This window comes from Hoplias malabaricus, chromosome 1, assembly GCF_029633855.1.
Source record: "Hoplias malabaricus isolate fHopMal1 chromosome 1, fHopMal1.hap1, whole genome shotgun sequence".
NCBI classification, from domain to species: Eukaryota; Metazoa; Chordata; class Actinopteri; order Characiformes; family Erythrinidae; genus Hoplias; species Hoplias malabaricus.
Genome location: NC_089800.1, coordinates 29,593,463 through 29,618,565, shown reverse-complemented (window position 1 = coordinate 29,618,565; position 25,103 = coordinate 29,593,463). Strand labels below are relative to the sequence as shown.

The following is a 25,103-nucleotide window of genomic DNA, read 5'->3' as shown; positions in this document are numbered from 1 at the left end:
ATAAAGTTGAAGTCTGCTTCTCTTTGATGTTTTTAATTCTGTATTAAATTGTGTAGCACTTATATGGTGACTACAGGTGACAGAATGTAATGATTTAAGGTGGAATGGCAACTTCTAATAGGAACTAATTTGAAACATTGGATTGTTCAAACTTTTTTTTAATGGGTTCAGTGGCTCAGTGCATTAGTACATTAACATACAGATCTGGAGCCCACCAACCCACACACACTGAAACAAGACCACTCATCATGGAAAGGCTTTATAATTGAGACTCTCCAATCATAGCACAGGACGCGCGTTTATGTGAGAGCACAAAGACAAGGTTAAACCCAGCACAACAGACACAGCAAGTGCAGAGAAGGAAGAGAATCAAGAAGAAATACGATTTCAGGAAGCTTAAAGATGCTCATGAGAAGTTCATAAACTTGTCGTTTACAATCTATTTCCTTTTAAAGCTACGTTTTTATCACTAACTTGTGCAACTCAAAGTCCCACAAACCCAAAATCCCAGCCCGCGGCATAATACTGACCGATTTACTGGTCCTGATTGTCCATTGCAGACAACAGTAAATAAACAGTAAATAAAGACCATTATGGAGAGAAATGAACAGAACAGTGAGCAGAAAACAGCAGAGAGACAGGGACTGAGGCGAGACTGTGAGGAATAATGATGAGGCAGAAACAGGCCCAGACTGAGGCTGATTGAATATGATGAGAAACAGGTGTAGAAAGCTTCTGCTTCTGAATGTTAACAGAATGGCACAGCGATCCCTACAACCTCACTGGCCATTTTATTAGAAACCCCTCTCCTGTAGCTCCTTGCTGGTGAACAGTTGGAGACAGAAGCTCATCTGCTGGTGCACAGTTTGTTTTAGCCTCCCCCAGTTTCTAACCACAGAGCTGCTCTTGTCCCAGTCGTTTTGATGGACCATTATCAACCAAGCAGTGACACCGATGTGACACACACACACACACACACATTCACACACACTCACAAACACACGCAGTATTATCTGGAACACAATGGTCCTAGCCAAAAACCTACCAATGATAAATAACACACTGTGTAGGAACAGATGAGCTACAGCCCAAATGTTCTTTAAAAAAGTTGGTTGTTCCAGGGTTCTACATTAAAAGCAATGGTCATAAATAGAACCAGGAAAACTAAATAAAAAAATCACCTGCATGATTTAAGTGCTCACTGCATCATTAAAATGTTTTTCAAATTCATGGAAAATCCATTGTTAATTTTTCTATGTCAAATCCTTCTGTAAATGGCTCTAGACAGCACCAAAATGTTGTAATGTTAGGTAGCCAGTGTAACATAGTAGAACCTTTTGTGGTGCTATATAGAACCGTTTTTAAAAGTTGATGTATAAAAACACATTGTGTTTAACAGTGTACTAACAATGTGATGTTAGTAAAGTCAGCCTTCCACATTCCACGGGGAGAACACACCAAACTCCTCACAGTCACAGACTTCAACCCACGACCTCCAGGTCCCTGGAGCTGTGTGACAGCAACTCTACCTGCTGCCCCACCGTGCCGCCTTGACTCAAGAATAACCAAATTATAATTTTACATAATCTTTATAAAATTACATTGTATTGTTTCTTAAAAAAGAAATAAAAACTAAAAAAAATTCACATCATAAAAAGAAATTGAATGAGTGTGTAAAACTATTACTAAATATTGCTTTACTCAAATATTACTCAGGAAAAAAAAGGTGTGCAAGACTGCCATGTTTCATTAGCTAACAGTGATTCAGGAGCTTGAAATAATATGTAGTGGAATAAGATCACATCCCACTGATTGGTCCTGAGTCATGGCTTTTGTCAGTGCACTTCAAATCTGAAGAAATCTGAGAAGAAAAGCCTCTGTTTGATGATGAAACACAGAACAGAACATTCTCTGGACCTTCTTTAGTATTTATCACTGTAGATCCTGCATCCCGATACTGTGGTACTTTACCGTGTGGTTATTAATCACATCCCACTGCAGCTAACACAAATATAGACAGCTTGAAGATGCACTAGATGGCAAAATCTTTTCTTAGGCACTTGTTATCCAACATTAATTCTGAAATGAAGGCTCCTACACGCTCACAAAAAAGGTACGGTAGGGGTACATTATTGGTCACTAAAGGTAAAAAGTGTGTAAATGTACCTTTAATGGTACAACGGTGTTTAAAAGTCCAGTTTTGTTCCTTAAAAGTACATTACATTCTCTTCTCTAAATGGAGAGATACATGTTTGTAATCTTTCATTATGGAACTTTTTTTGTCATATGAAAAAAACATAATAAAAGTCCTGAAGATAAAAGGTATGAAACCAACAAAATTTTAAAATCTACAATTATAATAAAATAAGGTACAATTATGTTCCCTAATTAAAGGTACAATTATGTGCCCTTGAGGGTACCACCATAGAGACAGCAAAAGGCACCACCATAGTGACACATTTTCTGACAATGTAATATGGAGTCTGTGATACAAATTTTGCTGCCATAACTGATTCTACTGTTCTAGGAAGGTCCTACGCTGCTGCTGTTGGATGATTAGTTGTGGATCACAAACACCACTTCAACTCATCCCAGAGTAACAGACGGAGCTCCTTTAGTCTGGAAACCACAGCTACGCTATCTATGCTGCAGCTCAGTGGAACTATTCAATTAAAGGGTGCTATATAGATCCGTGCTTTTTATGAAGATCATCAAAGATCTGTGTGCACAGCTGAACATGTTAGAAATGAGATACCTAAAAGTAGCTGCCATTTTCTGGTTATATTTCCAGTAAATGTTCCTCCCATTCTTAACTGTGACCACCGCAAGGAACATACACTCTCTGTCCTCCAGTCCTCAAGAGTTCACCTGCCCTATTTCCATTCATATAGTGTGTGCTGTGGTAACCAGGCCACAGCTTGATTGTACAGAACACAGGCAATGTTATAAAAGATTTCTTAATAAACCCGCATTCATTCATTCGTTGTCTGTATCCACTTATCCATTTCAGGGTCGTGGTGGGTCCGGAGCCTACCCGGAATCATTAGGCGCAAGGCAGGAACACACCCTGGAGGGGGCATCAGCCCTTCACAGGGTGACACACTCACATTCACTCAAACCTATGGACACTTTTGAGTCGCCAATCCACCTACCAACATGTGTTTTTGGACTATGGGAGGAAACCGGAGCACACTGAGGAAACCCACGCGGACACGGGTAAATATTGTCTCAGGCAAACATGTAAATGATTACAGGTGTTGTCTGATTAGACACTTGGTCTTGCCACAAGAACGCATAATGTGCTTTTCCCCACTGTCTTATAAAATGGTTCTCAGAGGCTACTTTTGTGTATTGAACCTCCTGGTGAGAGACTGTTGACTGCTAGGTGACTCCATAATGCACTCAAAGACATAAGCTGGACAGTAATTTCGACAAAATGCTGCCATTGACACCATTTTTGACCAAGCCGTTAGGAGGAGCTGGGAGCAGTGGTGTCATAAAAAAAAAAAAAAAAAAAACACTGTACTACTAAGGACTGGAACTGTATTGTCTTTAGCAACAAATCCAGGTTCTGTTGGATTTGACGTCAGATTCCAGTATGGAGGCCTTGTGTTGAGCACTTCAATCCTCCCTTTGCTATGGAGTGACACACTGCCCAAACTGCTGGTGATGCTGATGATCCACAGAGCCATCACATGCAACAATCCTCTTTACTAGTTAGACGAGGGACACTGACAGCTCAGAGATGTTCCTTCAGGATAGTACAGGGCCACCAGCAGTAAATGCTTGCCCACACACAGAAAGGGTTTCCCGGGAATGGCTCCGCCAGATTGTAGCACTTCCTTGGCCTCCTTGGTCGCCAGATTAATCACCAATCAAGCATTCATGAGACCAGCTGGGACACCAGTTTTGGCAACCTAAGAGGGTGCAGGATCCATAGGCCCAGCTGTGACATCTGTGGGCAAATGTGCTGCAGGATGCAGGCTTGATGAGACCCAACAGGGCTCCTAGAGCCTCCATTTATAGCTACAGTTTCTGAAATAAATGTATCCTTTTGTTGTAACGTTGTAATCACTTACATAGTCCATAAATATATTCACACGATTCCAATAACTCAATTTTTGTGTGTTTTTTCCCCTCAATAAATGTAGTTCCACCCCTCAGTCTACAAGCTGAGAAGAAACAACAGGCTGTACACATCTCACCCCAGCTGTCTGCCATTTGTCATGTCATTGAGGGTATACAGGTTGTGCTGGTTTACTCAACTCCAACAAAACTGAAAGTAAAGACCAACCGTGGAAAAAACCAACTGCTTCACAATACACTGCTGATGGACTGAGGTCAAGCTGAGAGTGAAAAGCTAATTATGCCAGTTCACTTGGTGCCCATTATGCCAGCTCACTTGGTGCCCACTCAAACATCTAGTTAAATGTGCCGGTTATCAGAGTAACACAGCATTCCTGGATTCTACAAAGCATATATGGCTTTCATTATCACCTGGCAGGACCTTGTAGCTCCTAACACATCAAACCAGCTGATGCTCATTATGCCGGTTCACTCAGTGGCCATTGAAACAACTGTTGTTGTTTTAAATTGCACAAAGACAAAAACATTTCCATGAACAGTTGTCCTATAGTCTGTACACCCACTAGCAAGACCAGTGGCTCAAAATATGGCACCAGTTCAGTTTGGAATAAATAATAGGTCGGAAAACATCATGCCAGTTCACTTAATGCATATCCAGATTCCTGGAATCAAAAGATCACTGGATTTCCAAATTCATCATACAAGTTCACCCATCCGAATTCCTGGCATTAAAATAGCACTGGATTTTGAAATTCAACAAAGCATACAGGATCTTTAAGTAAATATATTACTATCTATAAGCCTCTGTAGCAACAGGGACAAAAACATCATGCAGGTTCATGTAACACATATCCAGCTGGCATTAAAATATCACTGGATTTCCAAATTCTACAAAACATACAGGAATTCTTGGTAGTCTTGAATCTTTTCTAAAGCACATTAGCATGCCCACCAGCTCATAATGCATCACCTAACCTCCCCCAAGCTAATATAACACATAGGAACAAGTAGCCTTGTCTATAGCCCATCACCAAAGGCTCCAAACACAGCCCACCAGTTCTCTTCACAGCAACCTTGACACGTCAGATGACCAGCAGCTCAAAGTCCTTTACACCAGTTGACTGGATGCCCATTAGCATCCGGCTGCTAGCTTCCCTAATCCTCCAATGTTAACAGCGTGTTTATGAACAGTTGGTCAGGCCTATAACACACTGGTATGACCAAAAGCCTGGAATTACTCCAGTTCACTTGATGTCCATTAAATTGTCTGTATAAGCATGGCTGGTGTCTGGAAAACACCATATATGAGCATGTTACAAAGCATACAAGACTTTCATAAACAAGTAGCCTAATCCATAAATAACTCTGCGTGATCATGCCTTGCCAAAGCCCACAAATCTAGAAATACTTTCAGAGTATAGCTCAGTAACCTGAGCAATGGCTTAAAATCTAGTAATCTAGTTTACACTGAACAGTCACTGGTTTAGGAACACCTACATTTTATGTACATTCATTGTCCATTTTATCAGCTCCACTGACCATAGAGTAGCACTTTGTTCTTCTACAGTTACAGACTATAGTCAATTTATTTCTCTGTATTAATTCTTGTCCCCATTTCACCCTATTCTTCAATGCTCAGGATCCCTACAGAGCAGGTTTGGTTTGGATGGTGCATCATTCTCAGCACTGCTGTGACACTGACATAGTGGTGGTGTGTTAGTATGTGTTGTGCTGGTACGAGTGGATCAGACACAGCAGTGCTGCTGGAGTTTTTAAACCCTTCAGTGCCACTGCTGGACAGACAATAGCCCACCATCCAGAAGTATCCAGTGTGCTCTGTCCACTGATGAAAGACCAGCAAGTTAGGAGTGCTAAACAGTGAGAGGACACAAGGTTTAAAAACGCCCACGCACTGCTGTGTCTGATCCACTCGTACCAGCACAACACACATCACCATGTCAGTGCCACTAAAGTGTTGAGAATGATCTACAGCTCAAGTCAAACCCGCTCTGTGGGGGTCCTAAGCATTAAAGAGCAGGGTGAAATAGGGATGTGAAAGTATGCAGAGCAACAGGTGGACTACAGTCTGTGATTGTAGAACTACAATAAGCTCCTGTATTGTCAGTGGAGCTGATAAAAATGGACTGTGAGTGTTCCTAATTCAGTGATCGTTTAGTGTATAATTGACCAGAAGATCCAGGGGCTCCAGAAGATAATACAGCATAAAAGTGCACTGGATGCCCCCTATATCCCAGTCTGATGCCCATTACCACGTCCATTTTTTCACTCCTGGTATCATGAGACTGTATTTGTACATCATGGCCAATAGCTCACTTGATGTTCATTTACTGGTCCATTTAAAGGAAAGTGCTATCAGAATGATATTCCCACAAAGATAACAGCACTTTCATGAACAATTAGTCTGATCTAAATACACTGGAGTAACCAACCACTCGTTCGAAATCATTCACAGCATTCTTGATGTCCACCCTATAAACCACTGCGAATGAGCTTGAAACAGGACTTGATCAATGCCCATTATGCCACTTCATTTGACGTCCATTAAGACATCCATTTAACTAGGACAGCCAATTGACTGACCATGAATGACAACGCCTGTCCAGACTCCTCAAATCTCAGACATTCTCTAAACCCACGTCCATGAAAACACGCCTGGTATCAGAATAACCCCATATTTCTGAATCCCCCTCGCTTCCCTGAACAGGTCTCAGGGTCCAGAACCCAACAGCTGAATGCCCCCCACCTGTCAGCCCTGTTGGCGCTCTGCCAGCCTGCCCCCAGCTCACCTACCTCCACAAAATAGAAGCAGGGCAGCAGGGTGACGCTGTCTTTGCTCATCTTGCTTTTCAGTCTCTCCTTCGCGGCCATGGCAAGCATGAGGGTACCTTCCCAGGGGGTGAGAAAACAGAGACCCCCCTCCGCTGAAGAGTGGCTCCAACAGGAATGCACTGGAGCTCCACTAGGCTGGCGTTTCCTTCTCCATCCTCAGCGTCCAGAAAAGAGGGGGAGAGAGACGTGTGTGTGTCATACACACTCACACACAAGACTGCAGCAGTAAAGCAGTCAGCTGCAGCAGCTGCATCCTCTACACACAGAGCTCCACACAGATGACAGTGGGATGGAGGGATGAAGAGAGAGAGAGAGAGAGAGAGAGAGAAAGAGAGAAACGGGGAGCACGGAGAGAGAGAGAGAGAGAGGGAATAGGTAACGTGACGGCGTGACGTCACCCGAGGTGTGCTAAAAACCCATTTTCGCGCGCACCCGCGTGTGTGTGCGTGTAACCGTTTTGTACACGCGTGGCTGGTTTGCGCGTACGAGTACAGGTATGCGCTTTTCTGTGCGCTGTTGCGTGGTTTCTGTGCGCGTGCTCGTGTAATTCATTATTATTTGTTTATTTTCTGAATAGAAATTATATACACCATTCAGCCATAACACTAAAGCCTCCTACTTGTTTCTACCTTCGTTGTCCATTCTCTCGGTTTTTACTGACCACACAGGAGCACTTTGTAGTTTTATTACAGGCTGAAGTCCCATCTGTTGCTCTGCATACTTTGTTAGCTCCCTTTCACCACCTTCTTCAATGGCCAGGACCCTCACAGAACAGGTAGTTTGGTGTGTTAGTGTGTGATGTGTTGGTACGAGTGGATCAGACACAGCAGTGCAGCTGGAGTTTTTCAAAACATACGGATATAATTTAGGTGCAATGTAGTGTCTATTCAGCTTCCGGTTCCAGGGTTCTATTTTCTCCTCGGGTCATTATGGGTGTGAGGAGTGTGGTGTGTTCTCCCTGTGTCTGTGTGGGTCTCCTTTCGGTTCTCCAGTTTTCTCCCACAGTCCAGTTGGTGGGTGATTGTGAAATTTACTACAGGTGTGAGTGAATGAGATTGACCACAGGTATGAGTGAATAGGTGAGTGTGTGAGTGGGTGCTCGGCCACTGTGTCAGGGTGTGTTCCTGCCTTGCGTCCAGTGATTCTGGGTAGACTCTGGACGCACTATGACCCTGAAGTGCCCACAGAAGGTATGTTAATAAATGAATAAACGAGGGTTGTCCTCGTTATAACTGTTCAATCACTGTCACCCACCCCCCCATCTCTCTCTCTCTCTCTCTCTCTCTCTCTCTCTCACCAGGTCCTGCCCTGGGTGATGCCAGTAATGTAATCTGTGTGAAGGTTCATTACTGATGAGACCAAGGCTGAAGCTAACGCTGATTCCCTGGTGGAAGTCACTGACGAGCGTTTCTTTGAACAATCCCGCCCCCTAATGGAGCTACATCAATATTACAGAAATATTAGAGGTATATTCAAAGCTAGTCAGTGTCATTCACCACCCAAATCATACCTGCTCTGTGGGGGTCCTGACCATTGAAAAAGAGGAACTACCGACGTATGCAGAGCCACAGATGGACTACAGTCCGTAAAAAGGCATCAAATTTGAGCAATTCATACAAATATATTTAAATATGATTAATTGGTTTATTTGACATCTGAGAGAAAAGAGAAAGTAACTGTGAAAGGGTAATTTTATATTTGCTCCTCAGAGGTGGACAGGTCTGTCCCATTTCTCAGTGGGTATGAGGTCACTGGACATCACCTGCAGGCCAGGTAGCCTACAGCACCACTGTTTACATAAATATAGTTACACCTTTAATATGTAATTACTAATTAATTGAGCTTTGCTGTGTTTCACCAGGTTTCAGTCACTCTCTGTCTCTCTCTAATGGGCTACTGTCATTGTAAATGTATAATGGTCAGTGGAGATGATGAATTGGACAGAGAGTGTGGGAAAGAGCCGGTGGTTGTAATGTTTTAGCAGATGGTGGTGTTAATGAGTGTAGACGGCATGACAGAAGCATGTGTCATCTGCACTGACCATTCATTAAAACACTGACCGCTCAGTGGAGGGGTTTAAAAGCTTGAGCAGCATTGCTGTGTGTGATCCACTCAATACAGCACAACAGACACTAAAACACCACCACCCACAACATGATCTCCCACCCAAATAATAATAATACGTGCTATAAAGTGATTTTGTAAGGGTCCTGAAAATTGAAGAACAGAGTGAAAGGAGACTAACAAAGTATGCAGAGCAACATTTGGACTTCAGTTTGTAATTGTAGAACTACAAAGTGCTCCTGTGTGGTCAGTGGAGCTGAGAGAATGGACAGTGAAGGGGGAAACAATGGGCTGGCTTTAATGTTATGGCTGATTTTGAGTACTCAATGTGGGCTTATGGAGCTATATATTTGAACACGTGACTTTGATCTTTCAGTTTTAATTCGCTTATTCATGTGTTTGTAAACGATAATGTCTTCAACTCCATTCCTCCAGGTCTAACCGGGTCTAATGATGATATTTCGGGATGTTCCGTTCATCTGTATTGATAATGTGTCAATATTTAGACTCTCAGTGGAGTTTAACCATGACGTTTGTTTATCTTTCCATTAAACTGTTTCCATCTGTTAAACACACGATGGCGCTCTAACACGCATCCGCGTAGATCTCCCACTGAGAGTCTCACGTGGAAAACTAGTCTAAGCTCTTAAATCCTCCTATTAACAACAAACTGGACCTTCCCCGTTTATATCGGTCAGGAAGAGGATTTTCTTCGTCGTGACATTTCAGTCAAAAATGTATTTAACAGCTTCTTACATGGAATTTTCCATTCCACATTAAATTATAACACGTTTATATTATGGGGTGTCTTATTTCCCAACTTCGAACTTACCCTTTCACATTAAATCATGAAGCATTAGATCCAACATTTCCCAGGTGAAGTTTCAGATCCACCTTAAAAAGTGAAGCGGTTGTGTCTGTTATTATCCAGTTGCACCTTAGCTCTTTAGGGTTAGTTTTAATGATCAAAAACCAAAATTTATCTTGTTCTCTAATAATTTGCCTCAGTGACTGTTTACACAGTTATATATTTTTCTGGTAATCAAATTGAAAATTGAATAAATATCTGGGGTTTATATAAAATAATAGGCTTTCTTTTAAATTCCATGTTGAATACATGGTAAAGAAGTTAAAGTTCAAATACAGATTTTATTTTAGAAATAGTTCTTGTTATACTCAAGAGACTAGAAAGCTACCTTTTTTTGCCAATCTTAGAGTATGGGGATATTTTACACAGACATTCTCCAAAGACAATGCCACATTCACTGGATTCTGTTTATCATTCTGCATTGAGATTTATAACATGTGCCAGTTATTTAATTCATCACTGTAAACTTTATGCAATGCCTGATTCTGCTTTCAGTACAATATCAAATACATTGTATTATTTTAGTGCAGAAAGTAATGATCAGTCAGCTTCCTTCATACTTGTCTGATTTTTAAAGATTTTTAATCAGTGAACAGGTCTCTGTATAAATTAGGTTCCAGTCGTTATATAACATTGGACATTCCAAGAGTTCAGATTGAATCTGGAAAGACAGCTTTTAGTTACAGTGCACCTTTGACATGGAATGATCTTCAGAAATATTTTAGATTGGAGCAGATAATTTCTTTGAATAACTTTAACGTAACTGCCATGGTTTGTTTATGTTCAGAAGCTCCGCAACTTTTTAGGTGGAACAGTAGGTTTGTAGAAAATGTTGTTTGTACATTGCTGTTTACTTGAGATGAATTTGAGTTGTTTAGTTTTGTAGTGCTTTCAGTCTGTTTACTTTCATGCATTTAGCTGAAACAAGAAAAAAAAAAGTCTTATTCGCTAGCTTCCAACACAAAATTTCCATTCCATCGTTAATGATGATGCACTTGCATCTCTCATTTTCCAGCCTTTAATTGGAAGGTTCCATTCCACATTGATACCTTTTATTTACCAGTTTCAAATTCTAATTTACCATGCTACCTTAAAAATAGCAACAGTTAATATAGCATCTCTTGTTTGTAAGCTTATTTTTTAATTTAAATTCCACCTTAAATGATGAAGCATCTACATGCTTGCATCTCCGTTTCCCCAGCTTTTAATTCAAAGTTTCTGTTCCACCTTATACAGAGTAACAGTTACAGTCAGGCCCCTCTTATGCACAAGCTTCTTTTTCAGATTTTCCATTCGACTTTAACTGGTGAAACCAATCTACAGGGTGGGCCATTTATATGGATACACCTTAATAAAAAATTGGGATGGTTGGTGATATTAACTTCCTGTTTGTGGCACATTAGTATATGGGAGGGGGGGAACTTTTCAATATGGGTGGTGACCATGGTGGCCATTTTGAAGTCGGCCATTTTGGATCCAACTTTTGTTTTTTCAATGAGAAGAGGGTCATGTGACACACTAAACCTATTGGGAATTTCACAAGAAAAACAATAGTGTTAGATTGTCAATGCAACCCTCTTCTCCCACTCTTCACACACTGATAGCAACACTGCAGGAGAAATGCTAGCACAGGCTATCAGTGTGTGAAGAGTGGGAGAAGAGGGTTGCATTGACAATCCAACAACAATGGGCAGCACTTTGAACACATTTTATAAGTGGTCAGAAACTTGTAAATAACTCACGAAAGAACAAAGTTACGTTAAAACATCATTTTACCACAAAGCACACCATTGTTTTTCTTTTGAATTTCCCAATAAGTTTGCTGTGTCACATGACCCTCTTCCCATTGAAAAAACAAAAGTTGGATCCAAAATGGCCGACTTCAAAATGGCTGCCATGGTCACCACCCATCTTGAAAAGTTTCCCCCCTCCCATATACTAATGTGCCACAAACAGGAAGTTAATATCACCAACCATTCCCATTTTATTAAGGTGTATCCAAATAAATGGCCCACCCTGTATTCTGGTGCTTCTTATTTTTATACATTTAAATAAATTCAGAATCTGAAGCCTGGAACTCCAAAAATCTTGAAATGTTTATGAAAGGAGCATTCAACAAAGGCTCAGTGTTTGCAAGAAAGTGGATATGTACCAAACTTTGTGAGAGTTGCCAAACAGTTTAAAAAGAAAAAATCACCATCTACTGTATTCATCACTCTGAAAAAATCAGTTAAACTGGACACATCTCAGTCTGTGTAGTACAAGGCCAGACACTTGACTATGCAAGACATTCGAACACTCAGACAACACTGCATTAACAACTGCTTCTCTGATAAATAAAGCGACAGGGGCTCAAGAGGACTTCAGAAAACCGCTGTCACAGAGAAATGCAATCTGTTACATAAAGAAAAAGATGCATGCATCACATTGAACTTATAACTTTAACCAAAGCTCTTCTGGTATTACTCCACAAATACATGTAACCAACCAACAATGTCAGTGCTTATAAACTGTGGGGTGCCAATGGAGAGCGGTTCAGTTTCCATTTGCGCATATAATTTTGAACATTGTAAAGGGTTATGGCACAGTAGACCCATTTGTGATTTGTTTAAAAAAAAAAAAAAAAACTGCACAGAAAAAATAAACAGGAAAATGCTCTGTGTGGTTTCTGTGATTGTGTTCAACTCAAGTCGAGGTGTGTCTTTTTTCTCCTCTGTTTTCTCTAACCAGCTCAACTGACAGCTCTTGAGCCACTCTCAAAAATACTCACTTTTAAATTAAAACAGAGGGAATTTAACACTGTTTAGTGTATGATATATCACTATGATCGTAACCTGCTGTAAACAGTGGTTAAAACATGACATTTTATTGGAGCTATACATTTATCTCTGGCTCTGTCCCAATTTACACCAAGAGCAGTTCTCAATAACATAGCCTTGGTTACCATCACAAACGGGTGTATACATGGACCGGCTCGCTGGACAGAACCATGGTTCAAAAATCCTGAATGGAACCTGTTGTAGATCCAGAGGTCATTGAAAAGGGCAAAAAGGAATGTGAGACGATTGAACCATTTTACCTCCCAGAAGGTTAATAAACTATTAATTTTTTTCTGCTTCCTTTATTTTAAAACCTAATAATAATAATAAACTGTGATAACGATAATGTGAGATACTGGCACAAATGATCACCAATATCTCAAGTTATAGCACTCCCTTTCATGTATTATTGCTTAATTCCTCATTTATACCTCACCAAACCATATATTTAATACAATTACCATATATTTATTACCATTATTACCATGTTTGTTGTTTTAGTCTTGGTTTCTCTCAAGGTTTCTTCCTCCCACCCTGAGGGGGGAATGTCCCACTGTCACCCTTAGTTTGAACCAGGATTTCTGTAAAGCTGATTGTGAGCGGTGTCATATAAATAAAGCTGAACGGAACTGAACAAACACAAAATGTAGCTTGAACCTTTAATCCTTACTGTAACCCCCAAACACAAACACACACACAATATCACGGGTATATATTAAAACGTAAGACACGCCCACCACCCCAAGTGTGCTCCCAGCGCGCGCTCGCCTCTTCCATTCATTCACTCGCGTGTGAAGCTCGCACGCGGATATGTTATGTTTTCTTCTGTGGTTTCTTCGACGGTTTTGGAAGGGATCCCACCGGATTCCTGTTGATTTTCTTTTTTGACTGGATCTCTCCCGTTCCGCGATGCTCTACTTTCAGCTCGTGATCATGGCAGGAGCCGTTATGCTCGCGTACTACTTCGAGTACACGGACACGTTCAGCGTGCGCGTGCAGGGCTTCTTCTGTCCGGACCACGCGTTCACGAAGCCGTACCCGGGGCCCGAGGAGCTGAGCGCCGTGCCGCCCGTGCTGCTCTACACCGCGGTCACCGGAGTGCCCTCACTGCTGGTCAGTACCCGCGGGTTTTGCACTCACTCTCCAGCACTTTTCTGAGATGTAAACAGTGTCAGTGAGAGTGTGTTTGATCTGAGGGGAGTAAAGTGGTGGGGTATGGAACCAAAAGTCCGAACGACTCTAAACATTCACAGAAAGTTCTGACATGGAAGAGTTAGACTTAACAACAGGTTTTGGGTTTGGCTTTAAATCCATAAATAGCCACGAGAGACGACACATTTTAATTTTAGCACAGTTTACACACAGCAGTGTATTAATTCCGTCAATCGTTCATCTTCTGTAACCGCTTTAAAGAAATAGTGCTTTTACCTTAAAATTACAGCTTCAAAATCACTTTGATGCTTCACTGACATGTAAAAGGGAAAACTGAGCTTCTGTCGTTGCAACTTTGGGTTCAGCACTGCAGAAACTGCAGTATATAAATTTTGGAGGAGTGTAGGAACGAGTGAGTCAAGACTGGAGCTCTGAGGTGATGCAGTGTGCATGGTTTTCTGATGTGGGGGGCATGGTTGGGGGACATGGAATTAATTTCCTTTAAATGTTCCTTTAAATGGTAATGAGCCGCTCACTGTTTACCCCGACCCTGAGCGCACGGCAATGAGGAGCGAGGGGCAGAAGTCTGGCCTTTAGTAAGTTTCGCTCTGTTCTCTTTCTTCTAGTGATGTGTCGGTCGCGAACGAACCGGTTCAAAGAGCCGGCTCTTGTAAGTGAACGATGAGAGCCGGTTCCCGTCTAAGACCGAGCCATTTTTTTTCTAAGGCTTGTCATTCAACCAATCAGAGAACAACAAGCAAGCTCCAACCCTCCACCCCTCCGAGCTGAGACACTTGGAAACTTCTGCCTTCCAAAAAATAGTTGAAGAAGATGTTAAATCAGTGAAATGTTTGTTGACAGTTGTGGTTGTTTTAATCACTACCGCTGAATGCTGCTGTTTTGCTCTTTGCAGAGTATTTGTTTATTTCCCAGAAATGGATGATTATTTAATCTAATAAGCTATTTTGTAATACCTACCTTTTGGGTTCCATTGGCTATATTTCAGAGTTTACAAGTGATTTTTCATTAAGGTGTTTAAATAAAAATATAAAGTTATTTATAATTTAAAGTTATTATTTAAAGTTATTTATTCAGTTGAATGTGTGAGTGCAATCAGTGACAGCCATAAAAACAATTGGCCATTGCAACACTATTTATTTTTAATATTGAACAATAATATTTTGTCCATATAGTCATGTAAAATGTAGGTAATATTGTTCTGTACCAGTGGAAATAAGTGGTAAAACAAAGAGCCATTTAGGAGCCAAAAGAGCCGGCTCTTTATGAAGAGCCGAGCCAAAAGAGCCGAAATTCCCATCACTACTTTCTTCTGTTTTCATTGTCTGCTTTACTACATTTAACCTCATCTTTGCACTCTCACATAAATGCGATTGGGCAATGTGATTGGGCAGACTCAGGCGAGGGGGCGGGGCAATTCTAAAATCTCTGAACTTGACGTCAGAAGTGGAGCAGAATCAGAGCGGCTCGTTTTATCCCATGTTTTCTGACTTGGGCAGAGCACAGAAAACTGGGTGGTCTTGTTTCACAGTGTGAAGGTTCGTGGGCTTCAGATGCACACATTAATGTGCACATGCGCTGAACAAGAGATGTGTTTTCATAATATGTCCCCACTACGGTTCACCCATTGTGGACATTGTTGGCTGTAATCTACAATCTCATTCACGAAATTGGAGTCCCAAGCGTTGGCATTATGTTTTTATGTCAAGAATAAGTCACATATGATGATGGCAGACAGACAGAATACTTTATTGACCCTGAAAGATATTGCAGAACTTCTTTGCCACAGTTTTTTACCACATCTGAAGTGCACATCTATGTATTAATACTGTAACTAAATCAGTGAAACACCACTTTCAAATTTACTCAGAATATATCCATTTTACACACTGTGCTACGGTTAATGCTAATTTTATGACTGATATGCTACATGAAAACGTTGGGCTTGTGCCCAGACTGCTAAACTGAATCTAACCCACTGTAATTCCACAGAGAAAACTTCTCTTTCTGAACTGTATCCTGTAGGAACTCACAGAGAACTCAGCTCCTGAGCTCAGCTTTTTTAGCAGAAAACTTCTTTTTGGAGAATGAGTTCAACAGGGAGTAGCCTTTAGAAAGTAACTTCAATAACTGCTTTCTGGATTAAAAGGGGGTTCTGTGGAGTTTAAAAATGTATATACATATTTCCAGAGTTGGGAAGTACACACCCTGTCTGTTCCCACATTGCATTAGCATGTGTTTGATTTCCAGCTTGTATCTGGATGAACTTCAGCCAGATCATGTACACTTTTCACGTCCTCAGTGTGAGAGGACGAGATCTGAATTTACTTTCTTGTGTAAACATCACACAAATCAGCAGACATTTCATTTCCTCTACTGTAACTATGGTTTCTCCATACAAGACTTGTAGTTGTGTACTGTAGGGACATTGCATAGACTTCCATAAAATTTATTGAAATATACCATTAAACTTTACACAAATACCACTACCTCAACCCTAACTTGAATCACAACTTTATCTTAAAACATGTTTTCACTTTAAAATGTAGTGATTTACATTGTGGGAATCAGCTGATGTTCTCCACAAGAAGACGTTCCTACAATGTCAGTGTGTACACAGGTTTTGGTCCCCACAATGTGATATATACCTGGTATACATATGCATGCACACACATCCACATACACACAGTGAAAACTAGGAGTAGTGAACAGATATGCACCCAAAGTATTGGTGCCTGGAAATCCAAACGTGTTTAAGTGCTTTGGTAAAGGGCACAATTGCTGTGGATAGTGCTGGGCGATATGAGCGCAAATCAATATCATGATTAACTGTAAATTTTACCATGATTACGATTAATGAAGGATTATTTTGTTTTTGTATTTTTGATTCTCATAGTTCAGTGATGAGGCTTGTACTGTAAATATGTTCCAGTATTAAAAGTGGGATATTTTTTCTGATGTTGCTGGCAGCTTGTTCCTCTCTTGTTTTTGAGCACTGTTCATATTTGCTGTGTGATTGTGTTTAAGTCGTTGAAATGTTTTTTTTTTCTCTGTGTTTACATTCCACTTCTTTTTATTCAGTGTTGTCTGAATTAAAGTCAAAACACAACACATCCAAACTACAGATGTTTTTCTTTGGTACAAGCTCGAGACGCTCATTTGGCCTCAGCATTTAGGTTCTCCTCCATGTTGCTTCCATGTGGCAGATAGTGGCAAAATCATATGACTACAGAGTGGTAGTGTGGTGTTAAAGGGACAGTACATGAACACACATTGGGGATATAACATCCATCCATCCATTATCTGTAACCGCTTATCCAATTTAGGGCCGCGGGGGGTCCAGAGCCTACCTGGAATCATCGGGCGCAAGGCGGGAATACACCCTGGAGGGGACGCCAGTCCTTCACAGGGCAACACAGACACACACACACATTCACTCACACCTACGGACACTGGAGTCGCCAATCCACCTGCAACGTGTGTTTTTGGACTGTGGGAGGAAACCGGAGCACCCGGAGGAAGGGGATATAACATAATTTTTTAAATATTAAAAAAGTAAAAATAAAAATGTATATAATTTATATAGATAAGATCATGTTGATTAGAAGTTCTGAATGTCAGTTTCGATTAATTTTCGATTAATTGCCCAACTCTAGCTATGGAGGTTGAGGGAATAGAAATCACAATTTCTTTTCTCCCTGCACCAATATTTTTTGTGCTGTTCTTAGGGATCAAACCAGTGACCTCTCTGCCCCCAGCGCTTTTCTCTAACCTCAGGGCCCAGCTGCCCCAGGGAGTGAGCATCAGCTGATTGTTAGCATTTGGCTGAGTTGAGTTGTGAACCTCAGACACACAGGACAGGAGCACTACCCCTGTGCCACTCTTCATTATTAAAAAAAAATGTGAAAAACAGAGTAACTCTCCTAAATTACAAGCTCAGAAACAGCTGAAATCAGGTGTAAAGTTAGAGGTGTAGAGCCCAGGTAATAGAAGAAAAGCAACACTAAAGGATCAATAAAGACAGAGCAGTTGTACAGATCTGGTAAGGGAATCCCTGTAGGTTTACTCAACCGTTCTGAAAGCTGCTGTAGCCTGAAGTTAAGGCCATAGAAGGGAACTCTCCTGAGGTCATAACTGACGTCCATTTGTGGAGAGATTTCCCGGTAGAGCCAAATGTGGAGAGAGTCTTCGATCTTTGGCTTGCGCTCTGCTGGACGGTAAAGGTCAGCTCAGGCATGTCTCAGGCGTTGAAAGTCTGACGGATACTCTGCTAATCCCTCGGTGTTGACTTGGATGCTGAGTGTCCAGCACTCTGTAGTTCTACAGTTACAGACTATAGTCCTTCTGTTGCTCTGAATACTTTGTTTGTCCTCTTTCACTCTGTTCTTGAATGATCTGGACCCCCACAGAGCAGGTTTGGTTTGGGTGGTGGATCATTCTCAGCACTGCAGTAACACAGACGTGGTGGTGGTGTGTTTGTGTTGTGCTTGTACGAGTGGATCTGACACAGCAGTGCTGTATGAGTTTCATATCCCTGCTCACTCTAATCCACTCTAATCGACCTCATCGGTGTACCTTGTAGGTAAAACATCAGAGAATATTACATATAAAACAAGGAATATAATCTATATAAATATTCCTTGTACAAATGGGCACCACCTTGCCAAAAAAAAAATAAAAAATAGCAAAAATCCCCAGCAAAAAAATCTGCCCACAAGTTTTTTTTTTATTCACTTATGTTTTATTTTCAAAATGGGAACCAATACATTTTTAAAAAAGGCATATTCTGCACCTTTTCCACCGAGTCTTAATGAAATGTCTGTGACCTGTTTTGTCAAAATACCACAAGGATCCAACCCAACAGCAGCGTTCTGCCCCTGTCTAAACAGGCCTGTTCAGAAAGCCTGCTTTCAGCGCCTGTTCCTTTAAAGGATAATGAGCCACTCACTGTTCACCCCGACCCCGAGCACACACCAGTGAGGAGTGAGGAGCAGAAGCACTGGTTTTTAGCTGTTTTTGCTTGGTTCTCGTTTTCTCAGTTTTTATTCAGTGCTCTTATTTCTCCACGCTCGTTGTGTCTGTTTTGCTGAGTTTAAATTCATCTTTGCACTCTCACATAAACACAAGTCCAGTACTGTGATTGGACAGACTCAGATGAGGGGGCGGGGCAATCGTAAAGACTCTGCACTTGACGACAGAAGCGGAGCAGAATCAGAGTGGCTTGTTACATCCCATGTTTTCTGACTTTGGCAGCACACAGAAAATATACAGGGGGGTTTTCTTTCACAGTGTGTGGGTTGGGGGCCGTCCATTTAACGCTGTAGTGCATTACATTGTAGTTATTCCACTGAATGTTAAACACAACTAAGTGGCGTTGCTATTTCCGACAGTGAGGGTGATGGCTTGTTTGGTCATTAATGAGAACAATGTGTTTATTACTTTTGCAGTGTTCTCTGTAACCACATGTTAGTCAGAATAAGACTTTTTTTTTTCATGCGCTACCTTTCATAGACTGCATTGAGAGTTTGATTGGGGCTGCCGCTGGGGTGTAGATGGATTTGTCCTTTCACTCGCAGACGCTGACCTTTTCTCACAACACAGAGTCACTGTTAGTCCGGCACGAACCCACCTCCTCTAGAGAAACCAGAGGCTTCTTTTATAATAGTGAGGTCTGTCCGGTTTCTGACCACCTTTCACTGTCTTCACATCAGCTCTCAGTGTTACACACCACAGACTACCAAATAAACCAATGGTTCACAGTGTTCCCTATTGACTGAATGATCTGCAGGAGGTCTGTATGAATTATACACTGTTTTCTATAAACTGAATGCCCTCGCATAAATAACGGTGTTCCTCCTCATGCAACATAAGCAATGTCTATGCTTTCTTTGAACACAGTGTTTGTAGTCTCCATAAAAAAGCATGAACTCAAATGTGACCCTCTGGAGAAGCTGCACATGAGTCTGAGGTCACCATGCTGAAGTCCACACCTTGGCTGGAGTCTTATGGAGCCACCAGCATTTGGGTGTCAAGACGTAGAAGTGCATCTCTGCAGTTATGGCGCTCAGTCCAATACTTGTGGGAAGAGTTGGAGTGGTGTGTGTGATCAAGTACTAGTCAATAACTTCAGTACCCGACTATACTAAAGCTTATGTGGCTAAATGCCACTTGATGTATGGTCTCTGGCTTTTACATAACACTATACGTCCTGCTAGAAACCCTGTTTAAAATGGCAGCTATCAGCGCCTGTTCATTTAAATGATAACGAGCCATTCGCAGTTTACCCCAACCCAAGCACACAGCAGTGAGGAGCGAGGAGAAGAAGCTCTCTTTTTTAGCCATTTTCACTCGATTCTCTTTGTTCTCGTTTTCTCCGTTTTTACTCAGTACCTTTATTTCTTCCCGCTCATTGTGTCTGCATGCTCTTATTAACACGGGTCGAGCGTTGTGATAGGAGAGATTGAGACAAGGAGGCAGGACAACTCTAAAGTGTGTGCTATCTATGTAAGTGGTTGGTGTAATTTCATGTTGTCAGATTAAAAACTACCTGCAAAATCACAAAACCCATCCATCAAAATGACATCACATGTGCTTCTTTTCACAAATACGATGGTCGTTCATAAACGAGATGAGAAGTTTCAGAAGTTAAATCATGTCTCATGTTGAATCATGATGACGGGTTTTTACTTTGATACTTATTGGTCTTTCTCAGCCACCGTACACATGTGATTAATACACTTGATTTTAGATAAAGGTTTATCCAAACATTTCTGGCTATAAAATTTGAGTCTAAATGCACTGGTTTTTGTGACATCACACAAACAGCAGGTTCCAAATGACTAGAGTCAGCTTGTTTACATGATCCATCAAAGTCTGTCATTAAATGAGAAGCAGAGGAAGTGTTAGATTCCATGATATGAGACTTTTTAGCAATTTATGGACACTAATATATTTAGAAAATGCATTTGGAAGAAAGACAGAGAGAGAGAGAGAGAGGACAATTTCATATTGAATTATATGGAGTTTACAGTACCACCCTAGTCTCTTGCTCTTTACATCATAATTTAATAATATTGAAAGAAATTTCTTTTAATGACATAATTAAAAACAAAATCCAGTATGATGCTGATGAGGAGGCTGTTTTTTTGAGCCTTACAGTGTGTGACGTTTAGAGGCCAGGGGTACGTGAGTGTTATTAATGAGAGTGACTAATGTCCTCTGTGTTCACAGTTCAGGACACAGGACCAGTCCTGGTCACGCAGAGCTCTCCTGTAGACATTTAGAGGACATTTAGCTTCACTATCATTTCATTAAAAGAAAAAAACTTGTGTTATTCATTGTATAAGAAACAAGGTCCAACAAAATTAAATGAAAAATAAGGAAACACTATTATTAGGGCAATCGCTAATACATAACACTGCAAATAAAAAAATAAATGACGTTTTTTTCATTTTGTGCTAAATCTTACGTCGAGTGCAGGCACTTCAGCATTGTCCCGCCATGTCATCTCAGTCTCTCCAATCACAGCGCTGGGGTGTTTCACTATCATTTACCAGTATTCTGACCTGCTGACCTGCGTAATGGACATTCACCCCTATTAAGTCCAGAAGGAGATCAGAGAAAATGATATCATTCTAGCCTTTATTAGCTTTGAAATTTAGTGTGTAAAAACGTAGTGAGGCTAAATGATCTTGTTTTTCAAGAAAATATTTATGACAGTGTTATGTAGTAGGAAATGTTTTTGTTGTTACTGTGGCATAACACGGGGAAAGCACTGACATTAGGATGTGTGTTCATTTCTCTTGAGTTATGATACGGCTGTATAACACCTTGATGATTACGATGTCACGAAACACGCTCTCCCATTTACCTTATAGATGTGGAAGTCAGAGACAGTAGCTCGTCTGTTGCTGCACAGTTTGGGGGTTACGCTGTAAAAAAAAGTTTGGGAACCACACCTAGTCCTTTCATCAGTGGACACAAGACACTGTTGGCCGAATACTTTTGGTTGTTGCACTATTCTCAGTCCAGCAGTGACTCTGAGGGCTTTAAAATCTCCAGCAGCCCTGCTGTGTCTGATCCACCCATGTGGTCAGTGGAGCTGAGAATGGGCAGTGAGTGTAGAAACAAGGAGGTGGTTATAATATTCGGATCTGAGTGTGTATTTGTAATGTGAACAGTTTGGAGATTTGAAATCTCTTGAAATCCAGGTCTGGGTGCAGGACGTTTTTGCAATGCACTGTTGTACTGTGATATCACAGTCCTAACAGTAAAAGTAAGCTGGCTGTAATGTAAGAAATTTGTTAGCAGCAGCTAGGGCTGTGCCATTTTGCACTGATCACGATAACACCTCAATAATTTTTTAAATAATAAAAACATTAATATCATGGGGCGGCACAGTGGCACAGCAGGTAGTGTGTCGCAGTCACACAGCTCCAGGGGCCTGGAGGTTGTGTGTTCGATTCCCGCTCTGGGTGACTGTCTGTGAGGTGTGTTCTCCCCGTGTCCGCGTGGGTTTCCTCCGGGTGCTCCGGTTTCCTCCCACAGTCCAAAAACACACGTTGGTAGGTGGATTGGCGACTCGAAATTGTCCGTAGGTGTGTGTGTGTGAGTGAATGTGTGTGTGTGTCTGTCTTGCCCTGTGAAGGACTGGCGCCCCCTCCAGGGTGTATTCCCGCCTTGCGGCCAATGATTCCAGGTAGGCTCTGAACCCACCTCGACCCTGAACTGGATAAGCGGTTACAGATAATGAGTGAGAGTGAGAGATTAATATCATGATAATTGTGATATTCTGACTTGTTTTCATAATGACGTCGTATAATATGGCATACATGGTATAAGATGGAAGAATTTGCTCCAAAAGGGGAGTGACTTCAGTTGTGTGGAGATGGTTTGTTTACAAAATATCAGATGTATAACAAACCACTGTAGTTGGAAGATGTGAAAGAAGTCTGTAACAACAAAATGGACTACAACAACTAATCTCAAGCATCCGGTTGAGGATGAGGAAAGCCAAAAACGTCATGAGGAGTGTTTAACCGACAATGAGCTCTAACTCAGATTTTAAATTTTTTGTATTTGTTTATTTACTGTGGAGATTTAAAGGTATTTTTAAATATATTATTTTGCATTTGCTGTATATGCAGCTGCATGGTGGCGCAGCAGGTATTGTCGCAGTCACACAGCTCCAGGGACCTTGAGTTTGTGGGTTTGAGTCCCACTCCGGGTGCTTCTGTTCCTTCGCACAATCCAAAAACAATTTGGTAGGTGGATTGGCAACTCAAAAGTGTCCATAGTTGTGAGTGTGTGAGTGAATTTATGAGTGTGTGTCGCCCTGTGAAGTACTGGTGCCCCCTCCAGGGTGTGTTCCTGCCTTGCTCCGAGTGATTCCGGGTAGGCTCCTGACCCATCACGGCTCTGAACTGGATAAGCAGTTACAGTCATTGAATTAATATTTATATGCACACATTACATTTTCTTTATTTTAGTTGTAGGGTCGATCTATACACTACATTTTTTAAATTTTATACAAAGTCAAAATCTTTTGTTGTTTACAAAATAAGCAACATTTGTATTTAAATAAAACTTAAATTAATATAGTTGCAATAGTGTGTTCTTGAAATTAATAAAAGTATTTTTCAGATGTTTTGTTCATATCGCCAAGAATATCTTTATAGCCACAATACCCTGAAATATTGTGATATGATTTTAGGGCCATATCGCCCACCTCTAGCAGCAGCTTCACTTATGAAAATGAACTCTTGTTACAGTGTATATGATCAGAGCTTGTCATAATTCTAAACCAGAATATTCTCAACCAAATAAATAATAATAAACAGCAATAACATGTCATTGTCATGAAACAATCCAAAGATTGACACAGTACTAAAGTACTTATAGTATACACGTATTTAACAGAATTAAAAAACACTTCCCTATGCTTAATTTTTGTTTTCTTCTATTTTTTTTACCTTTTTTTTTTTTTACCTATCCGTCGAGGGATTATTGCAGATTTTCACAACACAATCGTGCTCAGAGATGGTATTACGTCATCAGTCAAAGACTGACAGGAGTGAGACTGGATTGTTGTGGGAAACTTTTTTAGGCTAACAGTGAGGTTAAAGTGTGTGTCAGCAGAGGTTTCCTCTCGGCCGGGCTAACACTGAGATGGCAGAGCTGCCGAAGTGAGGAGTGCACTGTGATGTTGCATTTAGCGCATGACTTCACCAGTTTACCGTATCTCAACTTTCCCAAGGTGACACTGGCAGAAATAACGGCTTCCGAACATGATGAAGAACCACTGAGAGGAACCAAGACTCAGAAGGGGAACCAATTCTCCTCCAGTCAACATCAGATCAAAAGAATAACCAAAAAGCAACATGAAAGGAGACAAACAGAGCTGCCCGGCTTCCCTAAGCAAGAAACATATCAGGAACCCCCCTCAATCTAGACATTTCCCCAGCATTAGTTCACTAAATATGATATAATGTCCAAAAAAGTGTGGACACGACTTAAAATGTGTGATTTCTGCCCACTGTGGACATAGATATTCACTTGTGTGCACACAGCTTTATCTCGAAAGAAAAGCATAGGATACCATTGAAAATATAATTACACTTTAAACATTTATAAATGATTTAAAGTCTGTTTGTTACATTGCCTTAAATATACTTAATAATCATTTATAACACAGAGAGAAAGGGCAACAGTCACCTCTTTGTGTCTAGGTAAAAAGTAAGCTGAGGATGTGCTTTTAGTCATTTCACATGTTAAAATACACACCACATTATCAACGTTTAAAAAGACATTGATTAATTCATTAACCTTGCTTGTTAAACTGAAAAATTAACAAAAATATGCTGAAGCTAACAGGGTTAATGTTGACTGATGGAGAAGACACAGTAAGGTCAGTATCTGGTAAGATCTGATGTTTAATTGTGTAGATGGATGTGGGTTCACTATTTGACAAACAACTGATCTTTGTTGCGCTTTCTATCTCTGTGTTATAACTAATAATTAATGACTTTTTATGTATTTACAGCAGATTTTAAACCTTTGTAAGTGTAGTCTTATTCTAAAGTGGTACCAAGCATAGAGCAGACATGTATGAATCTAAGTTTGGCTGTACAGTTAAAACCACTGCAGCATTGGGCTGTGGAGCAGTGGAACTCCATGAAGCTCTATTCAGTAAATTTAGGACGAGTTAGAGTTGTGTTTGTGAGCTGGAGCTAATTGTCCAACTGCAG

General features: G+C 40.9%; 2 protein-coding genes across 2 annotated transcripts in view; one reads left to right on the top strand and one right to left on the bottom strand.

Annotated features, from left to right (window-relative positions):
- plppr4a (phospholipid phosphatase related 4a) overlaps nucleotides 1–7,111 on the bottom strand; it is a 38,761-nt gene extending 31,650 nt beyond the window's left edge. Inside the window, exon 1 of the mRNA XM_066661659.1 lies at nucleotides 6,898–7,111. Within this exon, the coding sequence (XP_066517756.1) occupies nucleotides 6,898–6,984 (87 nt within the window). The 5' untranslated portion in view covers nucleotides 6,985–7,111. The remainder of the gene's footprint in view (nucleotides 1–6,897) is intronic.
- A 6,419-nt stretch (nucleotides 7,112–13,530) lies between these two features.
- Nucleotides 13,531–25,103, top strand: part of plppr5a (phospholipid phosphatase related 5a) — a 38,300-nt gene continuing 26,727 nt past the window's right edge. The window contains exon 1 of the mRNA XM_066661672.1: nucleotides 13,531–13,800. Within this exon, the coding sequence (XP_066517769.1) occupies nucleotides 13,597–13,800 (204 nt within the window). The 5' untranslated portion in view covers nucleotides 13,531–13,596. The remainder of the gene's footprint in view (nucleotides 13,801–25,103) is intronic.